The following is a 20,958-nucleotide window of genomic DNA, read 5'->3' as shown; positions in this document are numbered from 1 at the left end:
AAAGCTTCTTACAAGTTGCTAATAGGTGGAGCTAAAGTGCTCTAAGAGGAAAGGCAGAGGTATGTAATTGGACTGGTTTGCATGATGTCATGAAAAAAAAAATGTTTAGTTTCTGTATATGGACTGTATGGACTGGGGAGCGAATGATATGTTTTGAAGCATTAACCATGTTTACCTACTGCCTCAAATTCTTTTATTTCAAATAGGTTTTGGGGAAGCTTCTCAATGAAATGGACCCTTAAAGCACAAAATTTCTAGTGAGGAGAATTGGTTGGTCAGACACTAGAGGGTGCTCCTGAGTCTGAAATGAAAGAGTTCCTTTGGAGCTTTTAAACAAAACTGATTTGTAGGTAGTTTTGGGTAAATTATAACTGTTAATTAAAGTGTTACAAATTATTATGAATCATAATAATTCATTATAACTGGGGCACCAGTCCAACAGGACAGTCTCCGAATGCGGTATACTTGATAGTTAACCCTACAGAGACTGTTAATAACAGTAGAAACAGTAATAATGTTCTTGTTATGTGAAGGAAATTTGACTACTCAGATTTGGTGGAGTTCTTTCTTAGCTGTTAGAACTTTTGTGATAGAAGATATGCACACACGGGTAGAACATTCATAAAGTTTAATAACAAAGCACAAAAAACGTAATGAAAGATATATGCAAATAGGAAAATACTACAGTGTACAAAGTAAAATAAACTGAACAAAGTAATATGAGAAATCTAAGCAATAGAGGTAAAGTCAAATAGACAGTACTGTTAAGTTGCCTGAATGAAAACCAAAAGAAGGATTAATTAACACCTTGTGTAAGAAGACAAACAATGATGACAAAGTTACAACAAATTAGATTCTAGAGGGTGTACACGTCCTGAGACTTCCCATCATGCCAATCTTGGTAGAGAAGCCAAGAGAAGCTTGTGCTTTCGCTCGAAAGTGTGATCTTGGGTTCAGTGATGTAGCTCATGCCGGACACAAATAGGGCTCTGCCTCAGGAGGTTTGTAAAACACAGAAAGAGGTACCAGAAGTTTGCATGTGTGGTCTCGTCTTCAAAATGGGGTCAGCCGAAAGGTCAGGCTGTTCAGAAGTCAAAGGAAGACCTCCAATTCACAACTTCAAAGAAAACTGGAGATGCTTTGACTTTTATGGGGTCTTAGGTGTGGAGGCAACCCACTCGTTGTCACGCTCATTCCTCAGTGCTGACTGGTGCTTCTTTGCTAGTGGATGAGTCCGAGGTCATCCTCCAGTCATCACCATGGCCATCAGGCTTTCCTTGTGATACTGGACATAAAATCCACATTATGTCCTTATCATGTAACTGCTGTGTCACACAGCTTTGAAGATCATTCCAGTGTCTCTGACATGAGTTTAATCAAGACGGAACGTGACTTGTTTTGCGTATTGCATACACACTTGAGGGAAAAGAATAAATTACACATCCGTATGACATCATACCATTTCACAATCATATCTAATGTCACATGATGCTCTGAACATCCTATGAAATTTTCCCATCTGTGTTGCTAATAGGACATTGTCTTTTTGTGAAAATGGGACATTCATGCCTTGTTGAAGGCTGTGTCCATTGAGCTGCTGGCTCAAGACCCCCTGGCGGGTCAGAGTGGTACCTTTTCCATTTTATGGCTTTTGGTTTGTCACCCTTAAAGAAGGTTGAGTTAAGACAGGCCCCCTTTTACAACGCTCTTAGATGAAGTCGAGCCTTGCCCCCAGGAAGGCTTCCATGACCCCCTTATCCCTCAAGGTCATAAACCCTGTTGAGAAGTCATCTGGTCAGTCAGGTACCAGAGCTCATGTTGTGGCCAGGCCTTGTAGTGATTTGGTCCCTACATAGTCAATCACTTTATACAGACAAATGCATCATTTTCTCAATGCAGAACAGCATGAAATATTCTAGCACAGATATTTGAAGCTTTTAGCTCCAGTTAGAAGACTGTCTGACAGTGCAGTGTGTACATGATGTCATTCACTCTATTCACGTGTATTCACTGAGGGCTCACTTCCATGTTTTGCAGTCACGTTTTTGGTATAAAGGGAGGAACAGGAGGTGGCCGGGCTGTGCAAAGGTGCAGTGTGTAAGATTTTGTGGCGTCTAGCGAAACTGCTGTAGATTGCAACCGACTGAACACCCCTCCCTCCCTCACCCCTCCCTTTCCAAGCGTGTAGTACAGGGTTTGGCTCCGGAGCCACATGCAGCTCTTTTACTGTCCTGTTGTGGCTCCACAGCAGAATTTGATTTTTAGGTAAAAATAAAATAATCCTCCTTTACAGCTGATCACAGTTTAACAATAAATGGTCTTAAACTCTGGAGTTAATGTAGTCTTTAACTGCTGATTCACCAACCTTTGAGCCTGGACTGCTGGTCACCATAGCAACACAGACGACAATCTCGCCTAGCTAGTAGCTAACGAAACGGCAAAGAGAAAGATTTATGACGAACATTGATGATTTGGAGACAAATTGTATTGATTTGAGTTTATAATCACTCCAGCTGGTTTCCTGATACGATTAATCTGCAACAAGAAACTGTCAAACACTAAAAAGTCATGAAGCTGAAGTCAGCTTCTTGTTTGAATTGTCCCATTCCACCTTAAATGGTGCAGCAGTTACATTCTGGTGCCATTTAAGGTGGAACAGGAAAATGTGAACATGAAGCTGATGAATGAGAAGCGACTTCAGCCTGTAAAAAAATCGAATGTTGGAGAAATTTTACAAGAAACTGTTCCACTTTTGAGGAAAAGTTTACTGCTGGAGATGCGAGAAATGCGGCTATAGCTGAGCTAAAGCTTAAAGCAGAGCAAAGTAAGTCTGTGTTTTTGTTTATATTGCATTTTTAGCCTGTACTAGTACATTAGCTTATACTGAGACATATTTACAGCCAAGATGGTAAAATAGACATAAAACATGGCTCTCAAGGTGATTATTGTTAAAAGGACAAAATGGCTGCTCTTAACATTTGGGTTGCGACCCCTGGTGTAGTAGAACCAACAGTTTTTGTCAGGTTTTTGCTTCTTCGCGACCCTCGCTTTTTCTCGTGCTAAATAATGAGCGTGATCCTCCAGTCTCAAACTTCTCACAAGACAAAATGGTCAGCCAGCACCAGCAGCAACCACTGAGTCTTCTTCTTTCTGCGTCTTCCAATCGGTGCTACAGCGCCACAGAATTCAAGCCACTGCTTCGTCATAAAAACATGAAAGGTGCTCTAGAGCCAGTGTTTGGTTTGTCCGTTCTGGGCTACTGGCTGCCTCTGTTGGAAGAGAACCTGCCCCCAATGTAGACATGAAGGGCTCAATCTAAGCTAACAAAAGCATGAATTGAAGTTACAGGTGATTAAACACTAATGAAAGTGTGGTTTTGTATACTAGATTCCACTTCTGCTGATAGATCCTCCTAAATCTTACACACTGCACCGTTGACTGGCTCTGACTTTAAGCGTTAGTGGCTGTAGGGACAGCTGCAGTAATTGGAAATAACCTTGCATTAACAGCATATTTGTGGAAACTAAAGCTACAAAGTAATAACTGTGCATGCCCTCTGGGCTCGGAGTTGAATACCCTTGGTCTACGAGTTTTGACTCACATTTCAGTTCATTGCTCTTTTTCACCACAAGAGGGTGCGGGCTCCCCACTGTATTTTAGCTATTAAATATAAGAGTATTTTAAAGATATTCTGAAATCATAATAGACCTTTTTACTTAGTTCCATGTTCTTGCTCATATTAAGCACAATTGATCATATTATTTAACCCCTAAATGGCCAGGATGTTTTTTCTCCAAATTTTAAAGCAGGGGTTCCCAAGCCCGGTCTTGGCGACCCCTTACTGTGCACATTTTTGTGTTTTTTCTCATCTAACACACCTAAATTCACTAATTCACTAATTTACAATCCACTTGTGGTCTTGGCCAAGTATGTACAGTCAGGAAAACACCAAAATGTGCAGAGCATGTGCTCGCCAGGACTGGGATTGGGAGGCCTTGATATTAAAGGGCTCATATCCTACATTTTTCTTATAATATTTGTGTTTTTATGTTCCGCTGTAATTCATTTTTACAGCCTCTGTTTATCCCTTATAATTAAACAGTCTGTTTTTGTTACTTGCCTTTAAGACTGTTATGTGTCAGTGGCTCTGTTCTGATTGGCTGCCCTGTATCGTACCTCATTCAGGAAGCAGTGCTGGACTGAAATGCTCCATATCAGCACAAGTGGGCGGAGCTAAAATGCTGTAGACTGAATATGTGGATATATGTAAATGTGTTGGTTTTCATGTCATCTCAGTAACAAAGAATTAAACAACTTTGACCCAAAACTCTTATATTTTACAAAAGTGAGGAAAATTCAGTTGTTAGTGATATGAGCCCTTTCAGAATAACTTGGCCAGTTTGCATTGTAGTCCAGGTCTAAATAAAAAGCCCTAGGCTCGGATTTTAAAGAGTTTTAAAGAGTTAAATGTCAGAATTCTTGTTTTCCCAATAATCTTTTATCAAACCTTAATGACTTGTTTGTCTCTAAAATGTCTTCTCTGTCTGAGAATATGCTCAGCTAGCTCAGAGACCCTCCCTAATACTGTATTTCAGTCACATATACATCACGATATGGAAGAAAACTGCCTTATGATTTCCAATTCACATTAACTTTAACAGAATCCTTTCTAATTTTATATTCATAGACTATGTTCAGTTTGAGGCATCGCCAGAAACCCATAAATGTCACAACACTGAATTAACACACATGATTATCATGTTCAAAGTGATGAAAACTTCAGAGACCAACACATTTCCTTCCCGTTTGTCTGAGATAAACATTTGTGACCCTGTTGTTAGTTTCATTTTCCCGTCTTTCGTTATCAAGCGCATGTCAGCTGTATCTGGCTAATAAAAATGCTATTAGGCCACTGCAGAGGGTTTTATAGGCCATACAGTCAGGAGGAATAACTGAGCAATGTCAGCACACAGTGTAGATAATGGAGGAGCTCTGTACTTTACTCCAGTTATGTGATATTGTTTGTAAATCATGAAGCAGTTTTATGATCATTTTAACACTCCCACACATTCTTCTGAGGAAGTGTTGCTCAATGCAGGTTGTGACCATCCTGGGGCGCTTTCTGAATGGGTCAGGCAGGATGCTAAGTGATGCAAAAGTCAATTTTTTTCCCTGTCGTAAGATTCAATTCTGCCGCATAATTACAGCCACATCCCTCTTAAACCTTCGTTACGATGTTTAATGAGCTTCATGACTGAAACCCCTGCATGAACTCCTTAAGGGAACCCTGACTGTTAAGACACTCGTACTTATACAGTACAGTACTGTTTAGGTACAGGGTGATTCAAAAAGATTCATCCAAATATATCATTTCAAAATTATTTATTTTACTTGTAAATCACAACAGAACAATGCAGTAAACTGTAAATGGTTTAATTGAAGCATAAAGTTTATTGTGTATTTTTACAAGCGCTCAATATGAACCTCCTCCAGCTGTACGGACATCAACGCGAGAGTCACTGTACTCACGGCTCTTTCAGTGCGATTTTGGAGATCATCCAGTGTTGTGGAACGCCGAACGCTCTGAGCTGTTGGAGGTTCACTGCCGACGAAAATCACGCCGCACAGTTATGACTGATTCACTCTTATTGAAGTGGAGAACGCAAAACGCTTTCTGCTCAGGGGTCTCCATCTCCTCGCAGACTGAAGGGACAGAGACATCTTCCAGTGACAGAAACTCTATGACCCCCTCTTTCAATTGGTATGTGATTGGTTCCTAGGCATCTCATGGTTGTAATATTATACAGGGAGATTCACTCGAAAAAGGCCCCGAATATTCTGTTGTAACTCTCTTTAGAATGAAGCAATCTGAATGAAACAACGTCAAGGTATGTAGCGTATTTTTTTTCAGACTACATACTTTGACATATGTGTAATTGATTGCTGGAAGTGATCTCCGTTTTCTGCCAGACACATTTCGACGCAGCGTTCCTGTTGCCTGAACAACGGCGCCTACCTCATTGCTCCGACGAAGCGGCATCCTGGCTCGTTCAAAGCTCCATATACTGAGGAGCACATTGCACGTTGTTTCGTTCAGATTGCTTCATCCTAAAGAGAGTTATTACAGGATATTTGGGGCCTCTTTCGAGTGAATCTCCCTGTATAAACCAATGCAATTCTAAAGAAAGTACTTTATTTGTTATTAAAGACAGACAAAATCCCTCTACTGGTTGCCTTTTTGATGCAGCACCTCTGGTCAAACTACATACAAATTACATTAAATATGATCTATAAACTAAATGGAAATGTTTTGTTTATTATAAAATCCATGACAAACAGGTAAAGTCCCTCTACAAGGAGGTCGCCGTTATCACAATGTGATGGTGTCATATGGTTGCTCTGTACTCAGTCCTACAGAAAATTCGACTTAAGTTGGAAAGGCTGCAGGACACGTTGAGTTTGTGAGGACACGGTCGTATGCAGAAGTTTGGGCACCCCAGTCAAGTGACAAGCTTTAAGTTAATTTTCTAAGTAAAAATAAGTTAAAAATATTTCAGATTTGTGAAAGTGTTGTAGGTATTGATACGCTGTGCAAATGCAGTTCAGTTTTTTGATATGTTGTTCATTTGAAATACATTTCGTGTGAGTGTCTTACTGCATACGTACAATGAATAATGCCAAGTACAAAACAACAAAGAAGTCAGTGTGATTGAATTAGATCTGTAACCTTAAAACTACATACACCTAAAAAATATTGTAACAAATACAAACAAATGCATTTGTAAATATATTTAACAAAGACATTTTTTGGCCATTTTCATACACTGTAAAAGTATATTTGATAAATACATTAGGAATATATTTCCATGAGTTCACATGATTTTTATATCAAAAATATTTACTTCTACAGTACAAAATGAAAGCGTTTATTTTTGCAGCTGGATGTGACGCGGGGGTTGCGTGGACATGTCCTACATGCAGGTGGGAATGGATGAGGACCACAGGCATAACCCAAATAGGCGGGGGTGGGTACATAGTGTGCGATTGAAGCAGTGCATGCGGGTAAAAATGCCGATAAGTTTTGCGACTCTGGGCAAGAACACTAGACTTTGCAGGCGCAGGCAGATATGATTGGTGCTTGAAGCAGGCAGGTGCAGGCATTAATAATCAAGCCAATGCAGACCTCGGTTAATCAAACCAGACCTGCCAAGTGTGAGCAGCCTTTACATGCTGTAAAGTGCTTAGATTGAAAATAGCTTATTTTAAAGCTTAGTAGTTTTTAAGAAAAACTGTTGTTTCTGTAGTTTGATTGTTTTGTTTGTAATTTGTATTGGGTTTTTCACAGGGTCACAATAAAATCACTGTCCACCAGGTCTAAACCCACATAGAGGAACTGCTTTATTATTTCTTTTATTGTTTAAAGACTAGTTAAATTGGGTATGCATGCACTTCCTTTTCCCTCAAGGCATTTAATCTTTTGCAACAGAAGGAGGAAGAGCTGTAGTGAGAATATTACAGTGAGAACGGTGCTGGTCGTTATTGTGTTGGAGCATTATCTGATATTGTGATCAGTAAAGTCATGCTTTACATGCCAGACTGGAGGAAGGACTAACTTAGTGAAAACAAAGTGCAGAACCTGCTTCCTCACCTTGTTTAACATGCCTGAACACGGAGCTGTCCTTTAAGCCGTGACCGCATTCCTCTCTTTCTCGCTCTCGTCACCTCTCGGACCACCTCCAGGCTGCCAGGCAAGACTGTGTGGAGCTTTCTTACTGTATTCTAAAAGCAAAAAAACTCCCTAAGCAACCAAGCATGTGGCTTCATTTGCACTGAATGTCCATTTCATTTGATTGGATTTAAAGTTTCATTGATTTTCCCAAAGAGTCAGAGTTGCTTTCTGTCCAGAGTTTTATCTTAATGACTTCAGAGTGGATGGGATTAAAATTCCAGGCCTTCATCAAAATAATCACTCTGTTTGTTTGTGTGTGTGAGTTTTACCGTTCAACACACTGAAAAAAGATGGTTCTTCAAGGGTTCTTCAGTAAAAACGACACCTCAGTGTCACTGCTGGACTCAGAATAGTCCACCAACCCAACAGCGTCCTGTCGGCAGCGTCCTGTGACCACTGATGAAGGACTAGAGGATGACTAACACAAACTGTGCAGCAGCAGATGAACTATCACTACAAGGTGGACTGACAAGGTAGGAGTGTCTAATAGAGTGGACAGTGAGTGGACACAGTGTTTAAAAACTCCAGCAGCACTGCTGTGTCTGATCCACTCGTACCAGCACAACACACACTAACACACCACCACCACAGTGTTACTGCAGTGCTGAGAATGATCCACCACCCAAATAGTACCTGCTCTGTGAGGGTCCACGGGGGTCCTGAACACTGAGGAACAGGGTAAAAGGGGGCTAACAAAGTATGCAGAGAAACAGATGGACTACAGCCTGTAATTGTAGAGCTGGTCATAATGTTATGCCTGATCGGTGTATATATCAGCACCATCATTCAAAAACAGAAGCGGTCCAAAATTTCTTACCTTAACTTCCATTACAAGTTTCTTCTCACGTTAACTTTTCATTTGGAGATGCAACATTTAATTCTGACAGCAATGAAATACAAACCTTTCTCTCTTCCACCTTAAATGGTGCAGCAGATACATTCTACCACTTGTATTTGCTCTTGAATGTATCTGCTGCCCCATTTAAGGTGGAATGGGAGTTTCTGAATAAGAACCCAGCTTGCAACCCATACACTTGCGCCTCTAACATCCAGACGCTGGAATTCAGAAGTTATTACTGTCGTTTACGCTTCAGTACCAGCTGACCAGTGACTTGCGGCACTGAGAAGACCCCGAATGCATTGTTGTCTGATGTAGCTAACTGAGTTAGGCAGATTCTCTGGCACTACGAAAAGAAACAGAATTGCGACAGTCACTCTGGTGTCCATGTTAGGCTGAGGCTAACCCCAAGGGTCTGTCCATTCCTTTATGTCCACTGCTTTGGAAATAAAGTGGACTACTTCAGAAGCAACAGACAGCAGGTGGTGATCGAGCCCCCCACACTACTTTTGAAACGTGAGTGAAACATCCATGACCAACTACTGCTGTTACATTCGCTCCCACAGTTTAGCAGGTTGTCCCAGAATGTATAAACCAGTCTAGCTGAGATTACTTAACAAGCAGTGTCCTTATGCTGAGTGATGGGGTGAAAGAGAGGGCCATTCTGTCCACCCAGAGAGTGAGAACAGTTATAATCTCTGGAACCCCAGGCCATGGATGGCTGTGGCATCACCAACTCACAGTCTATAGCCAGTAGGCCCAGTGTTTACACGGTTCTGCCACCAAAGCATAAGCCAGTCTGGTTAAAATTACTTAACAAGTTGGCGGTTTTGAGTGAGTATGTGATGCACTTACTCAGTCAAGGCATGCACTTTTCGCCTGGCCACTACAGAATTTTTACACATAATGACAGGTTTTTATTTTTTTTGTCTTTATTCGTTCGTTGGTCATCACAGCCCCCCACATTACAAGACCTACCAACGGAGTCCAACCAACGGAACTCCATATCCTTCCATTTACACTGACCAGCCACTTCATTAAGTACACCTTGTTATATCGACACACTTTGTCTATTTTATCAGCTCCACTTACCGTATAGGAGCACTTTGTAGTTCTACAATTACAGACTGTAGTCCATCTGTTTCTCTGCATACTGCGTACTTCAGTGGTCATTAGTGGATCCCCACAGGACCACCACAGAGCAGGTATTATTTGGGTGGTGGATCATTCTCAGCACTGCAGTGACACTGACGTGGGGGTGTGTTAGTGTGTGTTGCACTGGTAAGAGTGGATCAGACCCAACAGTAAACTCACTACAGTCATTAATGAAAATCGTTTATATTTATGCTGATATTTGCTGTTCTACTTTGTGGTTAAAAGTGCATTTGTCACAGTCACTTTTCATGAATTGTGTTTGTTCTAATGCACATATTTTGATGTATTTAGATTGGAAGGCTTGTTTGGTTCGATTGATGTAGAATTGTATTAATTTCATTTTGTTTGTATTGATGTGCCAGACTGTTTAGTGACAGTTACCACTAGCCCCTCCACCTGTTATGGTTAACCCCGCCTGTGGGGTGAGAGGTAACGTGTTCCCGAACAGTAGGTCCTGGAAAGAAAGTTCACCTTTTAATTTGTAGCAGAAATTATTCATTTTGCTCAAATACTTTTTGAATTATTTAGCCAAAAACAGACTGTTGTGTTGTGACCCTGCTCCCCTACATCAATCTAGACAATCCAGACAGTTCTTCCTGGTTGATAACATTACTAAAGCATGTGCAGGGTTTCATGGTCTTAGAGCTGGTATTTTGAGAGTCAACACGTTCACTTATGCTTCACTGCGCACAAATACAGGCTCAGTGAGCATGTATGTCTCTTAAACTCCCTGGCTCTACACATTGAGTTCAGTCTGCAGGTCTGCTTAAACAAATACATCAACACAACGCTGTAGATCAGCGTGTAGTTCAGTGTTCTAGTCTGTTACTTTGTTGTTGTCTCTTTATGCTGTTATCTACAGAAGTTCTTGTCACTATGTTTAATTACACACTGTGGACACTGTTGTGTGTCCATGGACGACACAGTGACAGCGCACACATCCAAAGTTCAACTGATAGGCCTGCGGCTAATGCAGGAGGAATGAGGAAAAAACAAACAAAATCACAGCGACAAAGTCCCCCAATAAGACAGAGACCCTGAGGGCAGAAAAACAGGACAGACAGAGAGAGAGAGAAAGAGGAGGATGTTGAATTGGAGAAAGTGAAAAAGACTGAAGGAGAGAAAAAGAGAAAGAAAGAGGTGAACAGAAAGAAGGGAAGTGAAAAACGAGGAAAGAGGAGAGAGAGAAGGGGTTGAATTAGAGAAAGAAAGAAAGAGAAAGAGAGAAAAAGATCGAAAGTACGAGGAAGAAGGAGATAAAAAAGAGCCGGAGGATAAAAATAGAAAAGAGTCAGAAAGAAGGAGAGGTAGAGAAAATAAAAGAGAAAGTGTGGAGCGATATTGAAAGCGAGGCAGTTTTACTCTTCTGTTTTAGTGCTCCTGAACAGGCAGGGGGGCAAAGCTAATGACTGGAGGGGAGGAGAGAGAGAGAGAGAGAGAGAGAGAGAGAGAGAGAGAGAGAGAGAGAGAGAGAGAGAAGGAGGTGGTCAGAGTAGAGAGAGCTCAGTGTGAGCAGCTTCAGTGCAGGAGGAAATTATGAGACGCTGAGAGAGAGAGACACAGACAGAGAGATAAAGAGAGAGAAGACAGAAGAAAGGGTGGAAGTTTGATAAGCGGTGGGGGGAAATGTGTTAGCGGTCTCTCTCAGTCCGGCCAGTGTGCGTTCGTCCGGTGCGGAAGGCTATGAGTGTGTGTGGAGGACAGAAGCGATATGTGTCCACTCTCAGGATCCAGCTGTCAGCTCCAACATCTGGAGGAGGCACACTCTCCAACGCAGACACCCCCACCGGCACCTTAAAGAATGGAGAGAGAGCAGACAGCTCCGGTAAGTTTGGTGGGAGCGGCGGGAGTGGGCTGGGGGTCAATATGATCTGAGCTCTGCGTTTGCCGACCTTGAAGGAGTTCATTCAATAATGCTAATGTTGCTAATAATGAATGAAAGTGAATGGTCACCTATTAGCATTATTGAAATAAGCAGAGTTCACACTGGGTTCATGTCCCCACCACTTTCTGAAACTGTAATCTGTTGAAAAATGTTTATGTAATAATTTTCATCACATACAGTGAGAAATCTGATTTACACCATTTCCACTCAGATGTAGTTGATCGGCCAAGATCTGTTTGGTGTCCAAATTTGCTTAATTTACAGTTTATAGCTAACAAACACTAGAAGTCAATAGTCACCCAAATCTTGTCCAATAATATATTACCAGAACTTGTAGGTCTGTGTGGATCAGGACACAGTTTTTGCTTATTTTTTCCTGTCATTGAGGAGAATATGTTTATTTTTGTGTTACAACAAAGAACTGATGCTTATCAGATATGTTGTAGTGTTTTTATCCTGTTCGAAGCATCACATTCCATCCGTGGCTGATAAATAACTAAATCTATACAGCTTATCGTTGCTTTTTAGTCGTCCTTAACTCACAAACTCATCAAAAAATCTGAGAAATACACATAATATGACTTTCAACACTGTTTCTAGCCTTTTTCCTGTGTAACAGCACTTTTTTAATCCCATTTTAACTTTTAATTTTTAATTTGATTTTTAATTCTCTTTAATTGTATTTATTAATATTAAATGTAATGATTTTCTCTTTTAAATGTATTGTTTTAATCATTTTTTTAATTTCTATTCTGTACTTTTTTAAACGACTGTATTTTCTCATTAGTAAAGCACTTTAAAATGACAGCAGTGTATGAAACGTGCTTTATAAATAAACTTGCCTTGACTTACTGTGATCTGTAAAATGAACGAAGCCTCACGTGTGGCTGAACACAGGGGCAGCCGCTTTAGACAACAGGCACTGCGCTGAATTCAGAGCAGTTCTGTTGTTGTGCTTCCTGCATCCTGAGATTATAGATAGTAGCAAACACTGCATTTTTTTTACCATCAGATGAGTGTTTTTAACGTTATTGAGACACATTTTAATATGCAGCGTCATGTAGGGCAAGTTTTTATTTTATTTTTGGACAGAACATAAATGATTATCTCCTGTATTAAGTTTAATACAACTGTTCGCTGGCTATCCACAAGCTCCCGTGTTCCCAGTACTTTTCAAAACAAGCACCTATGCAAATGACATCATGCGAATTACTTCATTACTAGCTGCCATGCATTGTTATTAATATTAACACACGAGTTAGAACTACTCCTTTATGGGTTTTACTGACTGAATAATTGTCCTGTCCACACTCTGCCCACAAACGTGTTCTTTGTAGCTACAGTGATGTAAGACAAAACATTACCCCATTCAGCCTAATGAAAAACTGTAGTGCTTTTTGTCAGAATACATAAATTATTCACACTGGATTGCTAGACACTACGTAATGTTAAAGGTGCAGTGTGTAAAATTTAGTGGCATCTAGTGATGAGGCTGCAGATTGCAACCAACTGAACACCTCCCTCACCCCTCCCCTTTCCAAGCGTGTAGTAGAACCTACGGTGGTCGTCGTAAGTCCTGATTTCATTTTGCCTCTTCAGGTTTTCTCCTCTTTGCCTTTTCTTGTGCTAAATAATAAGTATGATCCTTCATTTTATCCTGTTCTCAAACTTCTCACAGCATGAAATGGTTGGCTTTCAACCAGAGCTACAGCACCACCAAATTCAAGCTGCCATTTCAGTGTAAAAAAACAAAAAATGCTCTCTAGAATCAGTGTTTGGCTTGGCCATTCTAAGCTCCTGTAGAAACATGGCGGCACAACATTGGAAGAAGTTCCCTGTGCAAATATGAAGTTCTAAGCTAATGAAAATACAACGAATCATAATTACAGGTGATTATACACTAATAAAAACATGGCTTTATATATTAGATTCCATTTCAGCTAATAGAGTCTGAATCTTACACACTGCACCTTTAAGCTGCCGGTTTAAAACGTGATGAACTGTGTTGTGAGGCAATAGTGACGTGCTAGCATTAGCTTGACTGGTCAAAACAAAATGAAATCTGATTTGTCCTAATAGTGTGTCCTTTCACAAAATGTATACCAGTGAGAACTAATGGTGCACTTTAAATGAGATATTTTGACAAAAACGGAACGTCACAGTTATTACCAGAAGAGAGTGAATTGAAAGACCCAATGCTGCTGATGTGATATATTTTGCTCAGGTGAAAATGATGAACACATCAGTGTTCAGTGCAGCACTTCTTTCAATGTGGAGTCACATTTGAAAAAGGCAAATTCTGAAATTTGAGTAGACAAGAATTTACAGCTGTACAGATACTATGACATATCAGGCTTAGCTATATGCTAAAATAGGCTTTCTGGGCCACAGACCACAAGAGAGGCATGAAGCACCCTTTGGTGGTCTTTGTGTGAATTCTTGGTTTGGGAGTGGTCTCTTGTGGACCAGTGATGTCATAAAAGTTAGTGAAAATAAACTGACCTAACAATAAACAAGAAATATTGTTTTAACTGTGTAAAAATATTAATAAAAGTCCTGCATTGGCACACAAAGGCAGTCTTAATAATGATAATAATAATATTTATGGAGCACGTGTCACAGGTGAAAGTGTTTTATAGACAAGACAATGACAGATCAAGTTAAAAATTTAAAGAGATATGTTGTCAGATGTTTCTTAAACGTGAGCTCTGAGCTTGACTGTTCAATGAAAGGGGGAATTGAGTTCCACAGTTTAGAAGCAGGATAACTAAAAGAGTTTCTCCATGTCGAATGTATTTTATGGAAGGTTTTTCCAGAAGGTCAGTATCTGCAGATCTGAGATCACATGCTGGAACATAAACAGACAGAAATTCTGTGATATAAGGAGGTGCCTTAACCCTCTATTGTACAATGTTGCTTCAGGTCAACAAACAAATTTTCCTCATTTTACATTAACATTAAACATATTTAAAGACAATGACCAGGTGAACAATAAAGGGAAGAGTCAATAAAAACCATGTACTTGGTCATACTGTCTCTTATTGGGCACCTTTAAACCTCTTTTTTAACATTCAGCATGATTTTTTTATGTTATGAGAATTTGCATAAATATGTTTGTTGCCTAGAAGCAACATTATGCGACAGTGGAATAGATTAGCCAGTCACAGGCCAGATCTCACCATTTCAGGGAACACGGCTCTGTTTCTTTTCTCCTCATTGTCGCACAATGTTGCCTCCAGGCAACATACTCCAAAAGGACCCCTGCATACCTTTTTTTATGTTTTTGAATTTAATAATCAGATCCATTTTTTAAATAGCTCTCATAATGCCTGCAGTAGAGCAGTGGAGCAGTCATTTATAGCCTTAAAAACTAATAACAGAACTTCTTGAAATCTATCCTGAACGATACAGGCAGCAGTTCTTTCAAAATGGGAATGATAAGATCTCTGTTTTGTTTTTGTTATGATCTGTGCTGCTGAATTTTGTATGAGTTATAGAGGACGTGCTGTTTTCCAGTCCAGTAAAAAGAGCATTACAGTGATCAATTCTGCTTCTAACAGATACATCAACAAGTGTCTCAGTGTTGCTGAGATAGAACTTTAGCAACATTTCTCAAAGGAAAAAAAGCTACTTTCTTGATTTTTGCCAATGTCTTGCCTCTAGAAACAAAATACACTCACCCCAGACGTTTTACTTCCGCTCACGTGTGATTGGTGTGAAAAAAAAATGTGCTATAGAAACATCTACTTAACATGCCACCTTTCAATTTTTTATTTTTAAGCAAAAAAGTTCAGTTTTCCTGTCAGACCTCATGCTTTCCAGTGATAAATTCGTGGGCCTTGAGGTGGAAAAGGTTGAGAACCCCTGTGCTGTATAGTACACCTTTCATGTAAACTGCTGGTGTTGTTCCAGGATGTATATTATAAACAGCCTACAGGCTGACACTGGAGGAAATCCTGGCATTATTTTCGATCCACTGCCTCTTTTCCGGGAGTCTCTGGATGGAGGAAAGACTGTAAATGAGACTCTTATACAGAATGATTAGAATTATGTCAGCAGTCTTTAGCGTGGCCCCCATAGTTGGGGATTTCTTCTTATCTACTTCCTAGAATGTGTTTGGAGGGACTTGTGCTTGTGATAAAGCTTGTCATGGAGCAACAGATGAGTAAAATGACATTTTTGCCTAAATAAATGGTTGAGATGTAAACAAAGCCATTCAGAGTGGTTTGATGAAAAATACTCTGTTCTAAAAAGACTTTCAGACTCAGAATCGTTCACAGTGGTGGTGATAGGAACCAGGCGTCTAAAGCATGTAATGCATCTAAAAGCTCCGTCACAGATAGTTATTACAATTTGGTTACAAATACTCTGCCTGATGTCTAAAACATTGCTTTACAGCAGTTTTGCATCACCTTCTGGCCTAAAACGTTTTATTCTTGACGTTTTAAAATCCATTCATGGTGGAGGAACATATGCAGGGTGTTCTTAAGCAAAGGAGTCCCCCAAAAAAACTTTTTCTTTTGAGATTTATGACTATTAACCATCATTAACATTACATCTAAAAACTGAAGACACAAGTCGGTTCGCTGGTGGCTTTGGACAGTAAATAAAATGACTATATTTCTGTTGTAAACATTGTGACTCCTGGTTCCTATCAGAGTCGGTACGTTTCTCTACAGAGAACCATTTTACACCAAACCACTCTGAACGACTTTGTTTACATCTCAACCACTGCATTATGCAGAAATTTTGGAAAGCCAGTTGGATTTCCCCTTTATGCAAACCCACCTAAAAGAGCACAGATATGTAAAATGACATCACTGCATGTAAAAACTTGATCACATGAACACTATTTCAGGAACATTATCACTATTAATGTTACGGAATGTAATTGGGAGACATCCTCACTGTCACAACAGGTCACAGTAACAAACAAGGTCACTGACGTGACGCGGTGTGTACCGACTGTAATGAGTCTGTCTGTTCAAATCATTCTTTCAGGAGCCGCTGTTCCAGCTTTACCTGTTTGATGAGGTGAGCATGAAGCGTATAAAGGGAGAAGAGTAGGAAAGTGTAGAGTGGTGACGTGTAGTGACAGCTGAAGATTTGAGGCTACACACGCACAAAGGTTAAGAACCATAAGCTGTACTCCACCCACAGTCGTGTGCAGAGAGTTAAGACAGATAGTTAAATGTATATGCTTGGTGAGCAGTGAAAGTGGGGGGTGCTTAACTACAGTTAAGGATGGTTCATTAAGACTTGGACTCTTTCTGATCTGCTCATTGTATCATTGAACTATTTATAAGTAAATATTCATTTTCATTATTATCTTATTCCCTTAATTTATTTCAATTTTTTAATGTTTTTATTATATCCCACACTCTGATGGTTCTTTAAGGGTCCTTTAGTGAACTAAATGGTTCTATCTATGATGAATAAAGGTTATTATTATTATTATTATTATTGTTATTACAGACACTCTATTTTTGAATAAGCACTGAATAAGTACTTACAATAGCCATAATATACTCAGTAAGGTGTACTGTGACTTAATACTTCGCAATACAAATACAGTTTTGTTTTTCGGTAAGTTTAGGCACCCCAGTCAAGTTTTGTTGATTTTCTAAGTGAAAATAAGTTAACACATCCTCTACGCCCCGATGTGTCAGACACAAGGCCCGTGACACAGTCCTATTCGGCCCGTGAAATTATTATAATTTTCTATGCTTATTAGCCCGTTTCACGCTGAGCTGCACTACAGTCCCCAGCATGCACTGCAACATAGTGTGCGCTCTGACCCCCTTCCCCCAACAACAATCTATGAGCCAGCGGTTACACAAAAAGAAAAGATGCCTGGTGTCTAGTTCAAGCAAATAGGCAGCTTTAAACAAAACTACCTTATACTATTTGTTTTTATTTATAATTATTTTTGAATGAGTATTCAATGCTGCTGCAGTTTCGGCATATTTCGAATAAACAGTGGCCAGTTAGGGGTCATGGGAAAATGTTAAGTAAAAATGAAATAAAAACACAGCTGGCCCACAGATTTGCGTTTTTTTTTAATATGGCCCTTTTAGTGATTAAGTTTACACCCCTGCACTACAGAGAACACACTTGTGCACATTTTAATTACTGTTTATTTGCTCAATTTAACATTTTGGAAAAATTAAACATAAAATGTGGCCTGTGCAAAAAGTATGGCACATTTTATGTTTTTCAATATGATGAACTCAGCAAATGAAGAGAAATTGTGCACTAATTTTAACAGAAAAATGCCATATTTAAGTGTGATTTCTGTAGAGGATGTGAACTTATTTTCACTTATAAAATCAACAAGACACATTGTTCAACAGGGATGAAGTTCCACGTAAACTGGACCTGCATCTTGTATGAGTGAACTTCTCTTTAGTGATATATGCACTGTTGTGGTTTGACACGTGTTCACTTGTCTGTGTGTGTGTGTGTGTGTGTGTCTGTGTGTGTGTGTGTGTGTGTGTGTGTGTGTGTGTGTGTGTTTGTGTGAGTGTGTGAGTGTGTGTGTGTGTGTTTGTGTGTGTGTCTGTGTGTGTGTGTGTGTGTGTGTGTGTCTGTGTGTGTGTATGTGTGTGTGTGTGTGTGTGTGTGTGTGTGTTTGTGTGAGTGTGTGAGTGTGTGGGGGGATTCGAGAACGAACATCTTATAGGTGTGAAACAAAGTCAGTGCAGAGAAATTATCTGCAGCCGTTTCATTGGTGCCAAGATGCACCAGCAGCAGTTTGTTTCAGCTAAACAAAGGCCAGAATTGTCCAGGCTGTGCTCTTCTCTGTGCTTCTTAATCGATGTGAAAGCTGGATAATAAACAAGACAGGCGAATAAATTATGATCTTTGGAGTTGGTGAAGACTTCTGGGAGTTCCTTGGACGCCAAAGAAAACAAACAAATGGATTCTTGACTAAATCAAGCCTCGCCTCTGACTCGAGGCCAGATAACCTAACTGAAGTCCTTAGTTTGGACAATTTCTGAGAAGAACCAAATCACTGAAAGAGTTGAAGGTAAAAGAGGACGACCAGCTACAAGACGGATGGAGACAGTCAGAAGAGTCCTGAACCAGCCATTCAGAAACCTGAAGACCCAAAGAGAAGACAGAATATTCTGGTGAAACACTGTCTATACGGGCGCTAGGAATCAGAAACAACTTGACGGCACTTAATAATAATACAAAGATGCACCAATGATTAATTATTAATCATTAATAATCTCGTTCTGCACCAATTACCAGTTAGCTGTACAGCTTGTACAGGTGTTGTCGTTGTTTGCACAGTTGTTGGTGTTCTACTAGAATGTCTTTTTAGTGTCAATCGATTTCATGAGTCAACCATGTTAAAAATAAAGGTGCTAAAAAAAATAATTCCGGAAAAGAACTGTTTTTTGGTTCCCTAAAGAAGCTTTCAGGCAACAGTTCTTTAACCTCTTACATGGCCAAGGCCCACCAGCAGGCCCAAAGTTTTATTACACACTTCTATAAAGAATAGCTCAACCAGTTTGCATTGAAGTCCATGTAACTACTAAATAATAAGCCTTATTATATAATACTAATTTTAAAGGGATTTTAAATCGTGCATTAAATGCCTTGTTGTCAATGAGTTGTGCGAGTGCAAAGAACCATTAAGGGAGTTCTAAAACTCTGAATGTTCTACAGCAATTAAACATTTTTTTCTAGAACCATAATTCAAGGCCTGGGCCTTTTTGGAAGGCTTCTTTTCAAGAATGCATGTGCACGAGGCTGTGTGTGTTTTTGCATGTGTGGATGCGCTACGGATATATTTGAACATTTTTAGCTTCTCCTTTTTTGCAGCATTCGTCTACAAGCTCACTGACCCCCCCACTACATGAACATTTCCTTACGACACAGATAACAGACAACACTGACCTTGAGGAAGTTCAATGTTCTGTAGTGCGGGAGACAGGAGACAAGGCTGCACTGTAAATTCAGATTAAATGGAACAAGTATCAGCATGCATTTCCTCTTTTACTCAGCCCTATTCTTATTTTCAGGGCTTTCTGGAATATCATCTTTACATGTTAAACAGCTCATGGACTTATATCACTCACATATAGCAGCGAGAGGTTTCGCCACTAGGGGGAGTTATTAGCGCTCAAATAGCTTTTATGTGCATAACTGAAAGAGAGGAAACTGGCATGGCACAGTGGGATCTCTTGTACCCATTTGTAGTCACAAACTGTTAGTATATGAAATTAAAGACAGCCCTATGTAAATACATTGAAGCAGGGTATATGCAATAAACAGATATAGCTAGCTAGCTAGCGATAACTGCAACGTGCAAAATACAAGGTGTCCTGAGAGGTTTGGGACCCCTAATTAAACCTCTTGGACCCCCTGAATGTCTCAAAAACCAAATTCAGTGGGGTTCTTGAAAAAAAACTTATGATGTTATGCTGTCCTTGTTTAGCTGCCTCACTCAGGAATCACCGACCTTCTGCCAACACTTATGATCCATTATCAGTTCTGTTCTTTGTGTTTGGTCAGATTTTGATTTCATTTGCTTTCATTGGTTTCTCTTGACAAAGCGCTCACCGGCCACATGCCAGCTCACATCACATCGATGCTCTCTGCAAACAGTGGAGATGATCAAACTCGTTCAAGTGACTGGATCATCCGTCAGGTGCTCAGAGCTTTTACTGACCTGGGAAAATCTACTTCGAGCTTCCAGCTGGAATTTCAGTACAACAACCTCTAAAACTCCACTCAACCATTTTAGACTTCAAAACTCCTGCTCAGCCTGCAACTGTTTTACCTGATTTAGTTTTTGTTTTTTCAGTTTATTTTATTTGTTTTTGGGTTATTTTTTGTTCTTGTCAATTAGGTGATATATCGTGAACATTATTTTATCAGTTCTATTATTGTTCTTGTATTGGTTTCTAATTTACATTTTTTCTTATGCAGTGGGTGGCGCTGTCGCCTCACAGCAAGAAGGCCCTGCGTTTGATTCCCTGACTGGGTGACCAGGGTCCTTTCTGTGTGGAGTTTGCATGTTCTTCCTGTGTCTGTGTGGGTTTCCAGGTGCTCCGGTTTCCTCCTACAGTCCAAAGACTTGCAGTCAGGCCAATTGGACACGCTAAATTGCTCCTAGGTGTGAATGTTTATGTCTGTCTGTCTGCCCTGCGATGGACTGGCGACCTGTCCAGGGTGATTCCTGCCTTCCACCCATTGACCGCTGGGATAGGCTCCAGCACCCCCACGACCCAGGAGGATAAGCAGCTTAGACTGTGTTTGTGATTCTTTTGATTTGTTAACTTTATTTGTCTTTATGTTTTCTATATCTTTTTGTCTAATGCACTGTTTTAATAATTA

At 40.0% G+C, this 20,958-nt stretch overlaps 1 protein-coding gene across 1 annotated transcript in view; it reads left to right on the top strand.

Annotated features, from left to right (window-relative positions):
• Positions 1-10,943: 10,943 nt before the first annotated feature.
• The window catches only part of mylk5 (myosin, light chain kinase 5), a 33,867-nt gene continuing 23,852 nt past the window's right edge, over positions 10,944-20,958 (top strand). Inside the window, exon 1 of the mRNA XM_036589253.1 lies at positions 10,944-11,547. Within this exon, the coding sequence (XP_036445146.1) occupies positions 11,406-11,547 (142 nt within the window). The 5' untranslated portion in view covers positions 10,944-11,405. The remainder of the gene's footprint in view (positions 11,548-20,958) is intronic.

Source organism: Colossoma macropomum, unplaced genomic scaffold (genome assembly GCF_904425465.1).
Source record: "Colossoma macropomum unplaced genomic scaffold, Colossoma_macropomum, whole genome shotgun sequence".
Lineage (NCBI taxonomy): Eukaryota > Metazoa > Chordata > Actinopteri > Characiformes > Serrasalmidae > Colossoma > Colossoma macropomum.
The sequence above is the reverse complement of the archived record's forward strand: the minus strand, read 5'-3'. Positions and strand labels throughout refer to the sequence as shown.